At 41.2% G+C, this 14,630-nt stretch overlaps 1 protein-coding gene across 1 annotated transcript in view; it reads left to right on the plus strand.

Moving 5' to 3' along the window:
• Positions 1 to 14,630, plus strand: part of PLA2G4F (phospholipase A2, group IVF) — a 24,967-nt gene that overhangs the window by 3,952 nt on the left and 6,385 nt on the right. The window contains exons 2-13 of the mRNA XM_010183619.1: positions 603 to 675; positions 2,730 to 2,866; positions 4,194 to 4,322; positions 5,738 to 5,778; positions 6,382 to 6,424; positions 7,688 to 7,754; positions 8,031 to 8,200; positions 10,314 to 10,427; positions 10,934 to 10,971; positions 11,901 to 12,036; positions 12,734 to 12,870; positions 13,841 to 14,063. Of these exons, the coding sequence (XP_010181921.1) occupies positions 603 to 675; positions 2,730 to 2,866; positions 4,194 to 4,322; positions 5,738 to 5,778; positions 6,382 to 6,424; positions 7,688 to 7,754; positions 8,031 to 8,200; positions 10,314 to 10,427; positions 10,934 to 10,971; positions 11,901 to 12,036; positions 12,734 to 12,870; positions 13,841 to 14,063 (1,308 nt within the window). The remainder of the gene's footprint in view (positions 1 to 602; positions 676 to 2,729; positions 2,867 to 4,193; positions 4,323 to 5,737; positions 5,779 to 6,381; positions 6,425 to 7,687; positions 7,755 to 8,030; positions 8,201 to 10,313; positions 10,428 to 10,933; positions 10,972 to 11,900; positions 12,037 to 12,733; positions 12,871 to 13,840; positions 14,064 to 14,630) is intronic.

The following is a 14,630-nucleotide window of genomic DNA, read 5'->3' on the forward strand; positions in this document are numbered from 1 at the left end:
TGAACTACTGAAGCACTTCAAAATTGATCTGTAATTAGAGGAAACCCTTAATAAGGGACTTATTTTCTGAAGTATGTGAGGAGTTTCCCTAAGAGATCACTCATTGCTGTGCTGGAAGGGAATCGAGTTTCCTTCTAGATTCGTTAGTCTTTCCCCAGGACACTGGAAGTGCTGTATATGTCCCCAGACTGACTCATTAATAGCTTGTTTTGGGCTGACTGGTCTGATCCATTTCTCTGGACTGATACTAGCATAGAACAGGCATTGCAGCTGAATTGTGGTGGTGGGTGCTGGTCTCTTCTCCCAGGTGATGGGGGATAGAACAAGGGGAAACGGCACCAAGCTGTGCCAAGGGAGGTTCAGGTCAGAGCTAAGGAGGAAGTTCTTTACTGAGAGGGTCGTCAGAAGCTGGAACAGGCTGCCCAGGGAGGTGGTGGAGTCACCATCCCTGGATGTGTTTAAAGAGCGGGTAGACGAGGTACTTAAGGATATGGTTTAGGGGTAGACAGGAACGGTTGGACGTGATGATCTCAGAGGGCTTTTCCAACCGAGCGATTCTGTGATTCTGTAATTACACGCTGAGCTTCTTCCTCTCTTTTCAGTGGGAGAAGCACCCTTACTACAACCTAACAGTGAAAGTCCTCCGAGCCAGAAACATTAAGGGTACAGATCTGTGTAAGTATTTAGTCAAGGTATTATGAAAACAAATGGTTTGTTCAGTGCATACCTGTAACACAGGAAGCATTGTTATGGGAACTTCTTACCTACACGTAGTGTATTGCTTTTGTGTCTGAACAAAAGCTTCTCTTATAAAGCATTACATGCATTTTAAAAGCTTGACGTGAAGCCAAGCTGCAGGTCAACCCTGCTACTTTGCAGAACAAGATCAGGTAAGTCCTGGTAATGTTTTGCTTCCTTGTTTCTTTACATGTCTGACTGTGGCCCATTCTGTGTTCCTGTGGTCTGGATTCAGCCCTCCAGTCATGGCAAACTTCATCCTTGCTCCTGCTGAGCAGTCTTCTTGCACCTGGAAGCAGCGGTCTTCAATTCTAGCTTCTAAATGTTTATTTTCTCAGCGATGGTAGTGCTTTATTTCATGTGCCTGCTATTTTGTTTATGTCATTGAAGCTTTTTAAGGAGATAAGTGGTTGACTGATTCCAAGACAAACTGCTTTTTACCTGTTCTTCTTGTTGATAGCATGGTATATATTCCCTTCTTATGCATCTGTGTTGAGTAACGCTCTCAGGGCTCTTTGGGGCATTTGGATCTTTAGAACTCATTTGATATTTAATTCCTTCAGATTCAATGCAATACGGTATTCTGCCTGCTCTAAGTTTATATCTGGCACCCAACTGTACAGGGAATGGAAAACCCTCACTGAGGGCTAGAATCACACTGTCAAGAGAAGTTCTTTTTATGGCCTTTCTGGTCAACTGGAGTGAAAAATGGTTCCCATACTTGCGTTTTTAAAGGGGTCTTGACTGGTAGAATGAAGAACTCAGACAATCAGTTATTCTGAGGGAATGGAATCAGAAAGCTCAGCTCCTGACCAGACTAGATGAGGGTATAGGAGTGGTGGATATTGTCTGCTTGGACTTTGGTAAGGCTTTTGACACTGTCTCCCATACAATTCTCACAGAGAAGCTGATGAAGTATGAGCAGACAGAGTTGGATTGAGAACTGGCTGAATGGCAGAGCTCAGAGGGTGATGGTCAGTGGTACAAAGTCTAGTTGGAAGCAGGTTAACTAGCAGGGTAACTTAGGGGTCAATTCTGGGTCCATATTGCTCAGTCTTCATTAATGGTCTGGTTGATTGGGCAAACTGCACCCTCAGCAAGTTTACTGATGTCACAAAACTGGGCCGAGGGTGTGGTACACCATAGAGTCATGCTGCTATCCAGAGGGACCTCGACAGGCTGGAAAAGCGGGCTGACAAGAACCTCATGCGATTCAACAAAAATAAGTGGAAGCCATGCACCTGGGGAGGAACAACCCTGTGTTCCAGAAAAGGTCCTGGAGGACCTGTCTTGGTGGACAGCAAGCTGACCATAAGCCAGCAGTGTGCTCTTGCTGTAAGGAAATTCTAACAGTATTCTGGGCTGTATTAGAAGTATTGCCAACAGGATAAGGAAAGTGCTCCTTCTGCTCTACTCAGCACTGGTGAGGCTGCACTTGGAGTACTGTGTCTAGTCCTGGACTCCCAACTCGGAGAGGTATTGGAGCTACTGAAGAGAGTCTAGTGACTAAGACTGTAAACAGACTGGAGCACTTCTCACATGAGGAAAGGCTGAGATATCTGGGACTGCTTAGCCTGCAGAACAGAAGGTTCAGGGTCATCTTATCACTGTATACAAGTACCTGAAAAAAGGGTGTTAAGAAGATAGAACCAAACCCTTTCAGTGATGCGCAGTGACAGGACAAGAGGCAATGGGTCTGACATCAGCAGTAATCTTTTTTGAAAAGTTGATCTGCCTCATTTTGAGTAACAGTCTCTTTCATGAAAGGCTTTATGGCTTGGAAGAAGTGGAAAAAAGAAATATAGTTTCATAATGTTCAACTTGCTGCTGTTTAAAGACGTGCACTTCATTAAAGGCTTCTAGCTTACAAGTCCAGCCTGATATTTGCACGTTTCTATAATGCAATAAGGTTGAGAAAACGAGGAGCACATGTGAAAGAGAGTGTTTGATTCAAGTTGTTCTGATGTCTGTCTCTGCACTCCCTGCTCTAGTGTCCAAGGCAGACTGCTACGTGGAACTGAAGCTGCCCACTGCATCTCCCATAGTCTCCCGAACTCAGGTAGTTGACAACTCTGACAACCCAGAATGGAATGAAACTTTCCAGTATCGAATCCATAGTGCCGTCAAGGTAAGAAGTGCACTTTGTGGGGCTGCATTTGTGTACTGACTTACTCTTGATACTTCATTCGAGACCAAGAGATTTTTACTACTCTCAAAACCAGTGTTGCTTGTAAGGTGTCAGCAGTACAAAAAGCTGTTCCGTGCATGTCCAGTGATAACCACAGCAGTTTGTAACTGCACTCTCATGTAAACTGCAGCTAGAATTTTCAGTAAACATCCTTGTGATGCAACTCGGGTAAGGCAAGTTAGGACGATACCTGGTAGAGTTCAAGGAAATTCCTTCATAAAGCAAGTTTCTATCTGGGGATTACTTCTATTTTCACAAAGTAGCTGTTACCTTCTTGTCGCTCTGCTTGCCTTATGCAGCCAAGTGGCTGAGTGAGGATGACGGGAGCTAAATTTCAAATCACTTTGCCACATAGTTCATTCAGTCAAGTTTTGCCATCACTTCCTATGATTGAAAAAAGCAAAATTCAAACTCTTAGATAGAGGCAGCACATCTGTCCGCTGTCTGAGCAGGACCTAATAGAGCATTGAATGAAGTCTTCAGATTGTCAGCATTCATTCTCAAAGCAGACACTAAAGGTAGAGGGAAGGAAACTGTACTTTAAAAGATTGGGTTTTGTATGGCACTATTTGAATAACATTCTAGGAATGGAATAAGGTGCTCATTAACAATAAACTATCCCCCTCACTGGAGTATCTTTCCATAATGGCTGGTGACAAAGGTAGAATGGTGACTGACTTAAATGGTAAGAAGATTGCAAATTAAGCTTTACAGTGTGTGAGCTTTTTTCTTCCCCTGTAGACTCATGAAGCTTCAGTCTGGTTACTGCTGCGAGGCTTTGCCAGCACAATTCAAAGTTCAGTCTTGTCTCCTTGAGAAGCAGTTGCTGCAAGGCCATTTTTTTGGGTGCCATATGTACTCGTTGTGTCTGTTTCAATGAGTTTCTGCTGGACTTGCCTCCTCTGAGACAGTGCCGAGCAGGAAGCAATAGGTCCCTATAACTTCCTGAACTGCATCACACTGAAAGAGTGGAAAATGCCACTGCTTCCTCAGGCAAATCTGTGCCTGAAGCTGGTGAAGAGTGCTGCCACATGCGTTCAGCTGAGGCCTCTCTCCAGTTGTGAAGTTTTTCCCTAAACGCTGTCAACCAGGAGCTTTTTGCTTAACAGTGCTGTAAGTACTGCTGGAAGTAGTGAATTGTCTTCAGGAGTGCAGAAGGGAAGGGATATCGAGTCATGCATGAAGTATCTATTGTATACAGCTGCTCAGGTTTGTGGAAGTGTTTCTGTCTCTTCATCCGAGGCTGTTTGTTTCTGTTTGGTTTTAGAACATTCTGGAATTGACACTCTATGATAAAGATGTCCTTGTCAGTGATGAGCTCACTTCTATCATCTTCGATGTAGGGGGCATGAAGCCGGGTCAGCCCCTGCTGCGCACTTTCAAGTTAAACCCTGAGGTGAGTCCCTGGCTCCTTCCCAGCTCAACTGTGAATAGCTGCGGCTCATCATTGCAGAAATCCGGCAGCACGTGCTGCTTGATCTGTTTGTGGTGTAGAAGGCAGAAGGGGAAAATGTGTCAGCAGGTGATGTGACAGCGTACATGGTTTTAATGACATCTGAGATGTTTCTAAAATCCCTAGTGATTTTTTGGTGTATGTGTGTTCCACAGTCTTTGGGATGACTGCTGTCTTTCAGAAGATGTTTAAACACCTTTAAATGAATTGATTTTTCAGGACACTAGAGGGACATAAATGTGGTTTAAAATGAAAAGCATTTGCAATCAGCAGCCATTTGGGGGACTGCAGACTTTCTTATTTTGAAATATGATCATCAGCAGTTTGCTTTGGTGAAGTTTATTGCTGCAAAGGTTACCTCTATATTGAATAAGTCAAAAGCCCAAGAAAAGCTTATTACCCTCAGTAATGTTCAGTTACATTTAATCTCTGCTTCATGTGGGTGACACTGGTGTGTATCAGGTGCTCTTAGTCCCTGTACACCTTTTTTGGGACTTAAGATAGCTTGTTTTACATAACTAAAGCCATATCACCAGTCTGATCTCTTTTATAACTGCCTCAGACACATTGCTACAACAGTTCTGGGTTAAAGGTGAGCTGATGATGTTGTTTTCTTGAGAAACTGGGCTTCAGCGCTGTTGATGTGGTCAGAAGCAGGGAAACTGGTATGCAGTTAGCAGGGAGGTGTTGGTCAGTGTTACTGGCACGTTAAATGAGTTGTGATCATGGAAAGAGGCTTAGTAAGTCCCTTGTTCCCACTAACACTATCCTGTTTGCTGAATGCTTAAGCCATCTTGATCATTAATTACGGAACTGGAAACTTCAGTAAAGAGAAGTACCCAAATTGGCTTCTACTTTATTTTACGAGCAGCGTTAGGTCTGGTATTAAGCACTTACTGTTTGCTATGGCAGGGGAAGAGATGTCTGGACCAAGGTCTGTAGGAGACAAAGACAGCAATGAGCTAAGAGTGCGATCTGCTGAAACCGTAAATGGGAGGAGGCACAAAGCCTCATGCAGAAGCTGTTTGCAGAGATGGTGCTGCAGTGGTACTTGAGCCAGAGTCTCTTTAGCAGAGTAATGGGTCTGAGAGCCAACTCTCTCGTGTATGCTTGTCTCCTCAAATAAAAATGTGTGTGGTCATATTGGATATACCTGGGAAGAGAGGAATGTTTAAAGAACAATAAAAAGGCATAAATTAAAACCTTTCAAAATTGAACTGGAGCTTTTGTAAAAGCAACAAAAATAGTTACTGTGGTTTGTAACAGGAAGAAAGCTTAGTCTGTTGGGAAAACTTCTCATGATTATAGAGACCTTCTCAAGATCAAGGGTCACTTGTGTCCAACTTTTCTTTTCAAAGGCTAATGAAGAGCTGGATGTAGAGTTTTACTTGGAGAAATGGTGAGTCTAACCTGAAGAGCTGAACAGACTTGTGCTCTGCAGATATGTTGTCTTAGTTGCTTTTTCCATGCAGGGATGACCAGTCTTACCCATAAAAACATTAATGCTTTACATTTCTCTGTGTCGTTCAGGTTGATTGGTGAATGATTGGTTGCAAATATTCTTAAAGCTCCAGTCAAAAATGTTGGAGTATCAAAAGCCAAATAGCTTGCTAGACTTCATGGGAATGGCAGGGCTGCAAAGGAAATGAACATTTTGTGGTTATATTACTTAGGAGTGGAGAGCTTACACAGTTAACCTTGCAATGTAAACAGCTGAACGTTTTATCTATCTGATGGTCTATCTGAGCTCAGCTTTTCTTTAGCTTATCAACATGAGATGGGCCGATGTTATAGCACGTTGCAGAGGGATTTTTTTCTTCAGTATTTTCCCCCTCCTCATCCTTCTGTGAAGGGAAATGTATTTACTGTCAGCCTAGTTTGCATAGATCTCTCACATCGAGGACCTTTCTCCCCCACCTCTTGTCCAGCCAGTTAGGTTGTAAAGTAGGATGAAACAAATTAAAAGCAGAACTCACTTGCATCGAATCTCTTCCTTTCACAGCTCAGATGCCCCTACAGAGGTACTGACCAATGGAGTCCTCGTGGTGAGTGCCTGGCAGTCAATTACATACATGTTGTAATTTACTCCTGAAGGTAGGTTTTTAGTAGTGAGGGGACAAGAAGTGCTGTGAATTCAACTCCTGCATCCAAGTAGCTCCTTTTCTCCCCAGCATCTGCCTCTTTCTAATTTGCTGCTTTAAAAAGCTTCCTCAATTTTTAAAACTTGGTACTAACTCACAGAAGGGGTTTGGTTTTTTTTCCAGTGGGGCTGTTTTAAAAGATGTAAACAAAAAAAATGTCTTTAGGAAGCTATTGATTCTTGTGGATTGTACTGAGCATTCTAGCCTAGATATTGGCCAGGTATAGTGTCCTTCTTATCTTATAACCTATTATTTCTAAGCTTTTATCAGTGCCATTAGTAAGCAGGTGGTAATTCTTGACTCTGAGAGTGGGAGGCTTCAATCTTGAGGAATTTGCCTGTCCTCCTGTGGCAAGCAGTCTAAGAAGATCAGTGCATTATACATTAAAAATACAGGTGTTACCACCTCTTTTCACCCCACCAAGGAAAGGGACTGGAGTGATTTGATTTTCTAATGAGGAGAAAAGGATGAGAAAGAGTTCATAGTTGCTAAAATGTAGAATGTAAACTTTATTTTTTTTTTTTTCCCCCCACGAAAAATTGGTGGCATTTAACAGCCCAGTTCTGCAACGTATTTCACAGGAAGGAGTCTTTTGAGTTCCTATTTCCCTTAGCAAGTCACTCTTACATTCAAGCAGTGGAGTAGTTTCTTATCTTTTAGATCAGTTATGGCAAATGAAGTACCTCATCTGCTGTCCTAGAAGGGAAGCTGATGATTGCGTAGTGTGAGGCTAAATTTGATGAGGACAGGGACAATCGGGACAGAAAGTCATGGCAGAATTTCTGAGGTGCTTGTTTGGATCTGAACAGGTTCTGAACAGGTACTCACACAGGCATTTTAAAAAAACCCAAAACCCAAAAGAATAACCCACACAGAAAAACCCTGGGTGTTGAGACCTTGTAACTATGCAGTACTGGTTGCAGAGTGGGTGGGAAGTAACTGGAATAGAAGGGTGGTTTTGATTTTGAAACAAGAGCAAATAATCCTGTCCTACTGCAACAAAACTTGCTCTTTATTGGAGAGATCAAAATAATCCTTAGTGGTTTGATTGGGGTTTTGTGCCATCTTACAGCTGTAAATCTACACATGCTACAGTAGGTGGGTTAAACTTCAACAACGCAGTGAATTAAAAATCTCATAATCAGAGCTAGTTTCTTGTTTTCATAGGTTCATCCCTGCTTGTCTCTGCAAGGCACTGTCAACAAAGAGGAAAAAAATAAAGAGAAACAGCCAGGTAGGGCTTTCTGCAGACTTTAAGTCAGAAATTTTTTAGCATGTTTATTCCTTGCAAGAGAGAGGAGAATTGATTCTCTGTCTATACTGCGCATTTTTATGTACTGGCTACAAAATTGACTTTTAATGTTAATTTTGCTTTTCTTTTTCCACTGAGTACCACACAAGAGAGTTTTCACTTGTGTTTTCATGGTCTTAGCTACACTTCACAAGTATCGGATTTTCAACATCTATTTAAATGATTCCTGTGGTCTAAGCTACTTATTCTAATGCACAGGGAGCTGTGAGGTCAAGCTGTCTGTTCCAGGGGCATATGAGAAGCAGTTGTGTATTCCTTGGAGACCAGACAACGAGGAGGATAATGGAACCTCGTTTGTCTTCCATGTGGATAAAGAAATGTGTCCAGAACTGCAGGTGGAGCTGGAGCAAACCATATCTGTCCTACAGGTAAGCATCCACTCTGACTCCTGCGAAGTTTACAGCCTGCTTTTGAATAAATCCACTCTGAAACTGGTGCCTTTCATCCATGAAAGTGTCCTTAAATGTAAATTGAATAGGCTTAATTTGATCATGATGATGTCAGAGCTTCTTCAGTTGTTCAGGGATTTCAGCTTTGGGTAATATTATTCAGGTATGTGTGGATGTCAAAAGCTTGCACTGGAAGCAAGTTTCTTGTTGAGGACTCAGTTTGTGGTGCTAGTGACCATCTCTTATGAAGGTTACTCATCGCTTCCAGATACACCTTTTTGATCAGACTTAACTCTGTGCTGTAACTGCTCAGATCAGAATTTTCTAGGCTAAAAGGCTGTCTTGAATGGATGTATTATTCTTCTGATGTTGTATTAGGAATTTATGGGTAGAGAGATAAGTTTTTTGTTTGTTTTCCCCTCTATCATTGCTTTTTACACTCTACTATTTATTTTAAAAATTAAATAGAAATGTTAGACTTGTCATTGGATCTTTCACATTGGGTAAGGAGGTGAACTTGTCTTAAGGTTATACCCTCCCTAACACTTTAAAATCTGGTCAAACCAGGGCATTAAAACAATCTGCACTTGCTTGCTGCATGAAGACATCTTTACTTTGAGCTGTTGAGATACTCTATAACAAGTCTTTTCTATTAGAAACTGGTAGAGCATGTGCCACTTGCAAAGGTTGATTTAGCTTTGTCTATCACTTCAAATTTTCTACAGCTACCCATGCATTGTGTGTCCCATAGGAGTAACTGAATATTCATTGTGATGGCTGCTCCAGTATGGCCAGACACAAAAAATGAGAGCAAGGAAACTATTTATTCTTGATATTATTCATTGTTACAAGCAGTTGGGCAGCATGAATGTAGATAGTGACCTCGGCTACTTGAGGCAGCTGTGGAGAAAAGAAGACAAAAAGGAATATGGAAGAATAGCTTTGCAATGGAATTGGTTGGGCAGCAAACATGAGCTGAAGAGAGAGACCTAGAGTTAAGTAGTCAAAAACTCAGAGCCAGGCAAGCAAAAACATGGCAGAAGTCAACTGTGCAGATTGGCCCAGGTAGTGAACTTCAACCAAACCACCCCCAGTAGCTAGCAGAACATAAACCTTCAAGAGCTGGCATAAAGCACGAAGTTATGCAGTCTGACGTTTCCTTTCTTATCAGAGGTAGGAAAGTACCAGGAGCATTGTAATGTTGCTTACCCTGTACCTAAAAGTGTATTATTTGCTGCTGTTAGGAGGAGGACAGTGGGCTTAGAGGGACATTTGACTCGGGACAGATGTGTTTGGTCAGAAGACATCTGTGAAATTTCTTGGTAGTTCCATGTTTGTCTTCAGTTCTTGTTGTAAGAAGGGTGAGAACCTGTTGTTTCTTTGAGGTACTGGCTCCTCCCAAGAGTCGAGGCCTGGGGGTGGGTGTGAAGGCTCCAGCCCACCTGGTGGACTGTGTAGGTGTGAGTGTGGACCTGTAATATGAGGGGTTTTTTCAATATGCCTCTCTTAAATTTAGGAATCTGCACACAGTTCTGTATTAAGAGAGCTTGCTACTTGCTAATACAACATGGGAGAAAACTCAATGATTTCCTGGCAAACTTAATTTGCTCTACTTGTTAAGATGATTATGGTTTTTAATTACATGTTTCTGTTTGTCCCTAAGGTTATTCTCTTACTTCGTATTTTATGGTGGTTTTTCTGTGTATCTAACACTGTTACCTTGTTGGTATCTTTCAAAATCCTGCTTTGAAGACAGAATGCAAGGTTGCTTGTGTGCTTTCTGACACATGTCAGGACATAACTATATTTTGGGAAGATTTTATATTTGGAGATGAAGAGGTTTTTTTTTGCTTGTGGCAGACAGCTATACTAAAACAAACAAAACCCACCACCAACAACAACCTATTTGTGACCAAAATAATCCCAGCAAGGATCTATGAAGCAGAGGGCAGGGTGATCTTGAAAAGCCTTAGACTTTTGAGAGAGGTTTAGTTATAACGGCATTAAGGATTGGTTGCTGTTTTGACATGTGAAAGCCTTATCTTTAACTTTTTTTCTGGAGAGCTCAAATAACATTTTGGTTTTTTATTAGGATGGTATGAATCCTGATATTGAAAAGCATACTACAGTTCTGGGACTAGGGACTGTACCAGTTAATTCCCTTCCTATTGGACAAGAAGTTGATAGAATTGTTTCACTGGGAGAGGTAACGTCAACGCTTTGCACTTGTTTTAACATGCTTGGGATAACTTTTCCCCTGTTGCCTATAGGCATTTGGAAAGTTAAGCTGCACATGATTCTTAGGAGTGCTGTTTTCTTGGATATCTATAACTAAATACTAAAATTACTTAGTGCAATTCTTCTAAAAATGTTTTCATGGTTGGGTCTTGCAAAGTAAGTATGAAGTTCACGACTTTCCAAAGCAAGAAGTCTGTTAAGGTGTGAAAGAAAAATACCAGAGGAGAATAGCAAGAAGCCTGCAGAAGAAATATTTTTGTTTTGCCCTACTCTCTGAGTACATTTCTACTCTCTGTGGAGACTATTTGAAACATCTGAAGTAGGTGCAGGGGAAAGGTGTTCCAGAGATGTAGTTTTGTGGGTGAGGGCTGCTCTGGTTAGGATCTAGTGACTCCATTGAGGTCACAACCTGTAGTTAGTAGTTCCACCTATGTGGTTGGTAGTGATTGCAAGATGTGTTCTCTCTTTTCACAGGGGCAAAGTTTGGATATGAGTTTGAAAACTGAAGAGAGGTAAGTGGGAACCTCAGAGACCTCAAAATTGGGAAAGGCCTTTATTCTCATGGTTAAAGTAGCGGAGGGATTCTCCCTGCTGTTCTTGTCTTCATTCATCCCTTGGGATATATTCAACAAAAATATCTTTAGTTATTTTTCTCCTGAAGTCTGACTCTTCATTTTATGAGTACCATCTATTGGATTGGTGTCAGTACTGTTGAAATCTGAGAAAATTCTCTGTTCCTTATACTTAAATGTAAAATAGCCGTTGCTGTAAGTATTAACTAACTTTGTCAGATACGAATAGTCCCCAGAATATGTGCAGTGCTGTACTGATAAATAGGAAAGGGCATCTCAGTGAGTGGAGAGCTTGAGCTATAAAATAGAAGGATGGAAAAAAAAGTGATAAGGGAAGAATAACACACAAAATGGAGCTTGTTGGCTACTAAGTTGATAGGATCACTTGGTATACAGTCATTAATTGAAGATCCTGCTCCCATTTTACGAACTCATAGCAAGTTTATTGGTATTCAGTTGTCCCCTTCTGCTTTTTAAGTTCAGAAACTTCTGTTTTAAAATTGCTCTTCCCCTCATTTCTCCATCCATGCCAACGCAGTTATCTCAGTTGCTCCTCGTACAGTCTTCTTCACCTACTGAGAATCTTTTCTTCCCTTGTGAAGCTCCTGAAGCTTAATCTGGATGCTGTTTGACACAACCTTTGTATTTAAACAGTAAGGGAGAAATACAATAGGGAGAACTTTAATTTTTAATTCCAAAAGCTGTTGTTACAAAACAGCTGGTGTACAGACATGCAGTAAAACTTCATTTAAGAGTTTGATCCTGTGGTTCAGATCAGCACCTGGACTGTGTGTTCGCAGAAGTTGCTTTTTCCTGGTAATTACAAATCCTCCAAAATTTTGGCTTTTTTGTCTTAATTTCTATTTCAGCACTTGGGATCTTGATATACGTCTGGGTTTTGACCTCTGTAAAGAGGAGAGAGAATTTTTGGACAAAAGGAAGAAAATAGTTTCTGAGGCACTGAGGAAGACCCTTCACTTAAAGGAATGCCCTCCAAAAGATGAGGTATTGAGCACAGCGCTGTAATAAAATGTCTAAAATCCATTGTGCTTGGCTGATAATTAGTTCTTGTAGGATTCTTTGCCTGTAATCAACAGAAAATGTGGTTTGCTTTCACCGTGGCATGAGACAGATCCCTGTGGTGTTTCAGGTCTGAAGTCTCAAATGTCATCATATTTCTAAAATTTTGATGGGGTGTGTGTTTTGGAGCACAAAAAATGGACATTTCAGAATATATGTACTTTCTGTAGTTGAGCTCTTGTTTCTTGGGCTTTCAGCTCTGAATTGTGATGGGAAGATCTGTTTCAGAATGGTTCAATTGGCGCTCACGTCATGGGAACAGCTTCCTAATTGCTGATTTGAGGATAGTGTTTTATCTAGATAACCTGATACCTTGCTCTGTGAACTCTGGGCAGAGTTTTTGTCTTTTGTTCTTGTATGTACATTGTATGACACGCAAGTAAATGTGTGATAATATACATAATTTCAGTAATTGACTGTCCCTACAATAAAACTGCTTTGTTTTACAGTAAACAATGTATTTCAATTGCAGAGTAGAGAAAGGCATTCACTTGAGATGTGAATAGGAATAGAAATTTTTGTCTATTATTTCTATAAGAATGAGGCTTCAGTGGGATTAGCTCTGTATACCTATTAGCAATTCAAAAACCTTGATTGTGACTCCTGAGTTTGCTGTCTGCAGGTTCCAGTTGTAGCAGTACTGGGGTCTGGAGGTGGAATGAGAGCACTGACATCATTCTATGGCAGCCTCGCTGGGCTCCAGCAGCTGGGCCTTTTGGATGCTGCAATGTATCTCTGTGGGATTTCTGGTTCTACTTGGTAAGTTACATGCAGTGCTCATTCCAGAAACTTACAGATCAACGTGGTAGTGTTGGTGCAAATAAGGCCAAAATTACATCTGTGCAATCTGCAGACAGACAATGAAGTCAAATATTTTATCATTTCTCTCCTGTGAGCTCTGATGAGGATCCTAAAGAGTCAAAGGGATTCATTAGCACTTTTAACCCATACAGCTACTGGCTAAATTTATGCATCTGCTGCTTTTGCAAGCCTGGCAATTATTACATGAATAAAGCCGCCGTGTGTTCCCTCAAAGCTCTGACTTCAAAAACTTTCCCTATTTCCTTACCAAGAAGATAAGTGAAAACTGGAAACATGATGTATGTGGTTGAATAGAGGAATAGCACTGGCTTGGACTTTGTGCTGAAATTATCCCTCATAATACGCATTGTTTTTGTGAAATGATTTCACTGAGGAGTTGTGCAGGAGTTGGTGTGTTATTAACTCCTATGTGCCTAGTATTCTTCCACTAACTATGATTTCTGGCCTGTCCCTTTTGATTCAGAGGCAAACTTTCAAATAAACGTAGGCATCCGTTTATGAGGATAGTCAGAAGCCCAAACTAGTCTGTCATTTAACCAGACCAGTGTTCTGATGAAGGCTATGGCCTCTCTTGTGTATGCAGCAGCACCCTTGTTGTCAGCCCATCTCAGGGTTGTTATGGCCTGGAGTTAACTCACATTTATGTGTGCCAGTATATGGTGCTTGGAAAATCCTAGAAAGGTAAGTTAGCAGTCAGGAGGACGTTGTTCTGGAGGTGTTAGGGTTTTTGGCATGTTTTAAAGCTCAGAGGTCCATTATTATGGTCTCTCTTCACAATGTTTTATCTTTTAGCTAGATCTACTTCACGAGGTTTTAGTTCAGTGTTGCAGCTCTGTTTATAACTAGCTAAAATTATTGTTTTCATGAGGGTCACGGTTACCAATGACACTAATGCAAGCATTTTCAGGTGTTTATCAACACTGTATCAAGATCCTGACTGGTCGCAGAAAGACCTTCACGATGCAATCAGAAGAGCTCAGGGTGCTGTGTCCAGCAGCAAAGCAGGGGCGTTTTCCCCAGAACGCCTGTTATACTATTTCCAGGAGCTGAATGCAATGGAGATTAGTGGACGGAAAGTTTCCTTTACAGATTTGTGGGGCCTTATTGTGGAATATTTCCTACAACAGAAGGTAAAGGAGTTCATATTTGAATGTGTACTGCTGCTTGTCTTCTGGGTGAGAGTTCTGCCTGGCTGTGTGTTGTGTATCAAGAAACCAATTACTCTCCACCTTTGTGAGCTGTTCTGGAATAGATGGTGTTGTGGAATAAATATAGGGAGTTCTCATCTCTTTCTGCCCTGGGGTACCCAGCAGCCTTTAATAATGAATTTTGAAGTCGTACAGATCAGGGCTATAGAAAAATGTAGTGTTTATTTGAAATGAGCGCTATTAAATTAATAGCTTCTGTATTGAGCAGGTTAAGCCTGAGAGAATAATGTTAGTTCTGCAAAATGGCATTACTGTGCAATATTTTCTATGCTAATTGAAACTGGAAATCAGAAGGGTAACTAGTTTATTAATAACACCCAGTGTTCTAAATATGCAACTGCAGAAATATTCTGGCAATGTCTAACTATATATATAGACAGAGAGAGGAAAAGGGACTTTGAATTAGTAGCATTGTTAGCCAGAAATGCTAAGCAATAGCCTCAAGTTATCAAAGTATGGGTACTGAACTAATCTGATTGAAGCGTGCTT

Source organism: Mesitornis unicolor, unplaced genomic scaffold (genome assembly GCF_000695765.1).
Source record: "Mesitornis unicolor isolate BGI_N332 unplaced genomic scaffold, ASM69576v1 scaffold5984, whole genome shotgun sequence".
Taxonomy (NCBI): Eukaryota; Metazoa; Chordata; class Aves; order Mesitornithiformes; family Mesitornithidae; genus Mesitornis; species Mesitornis unicolor.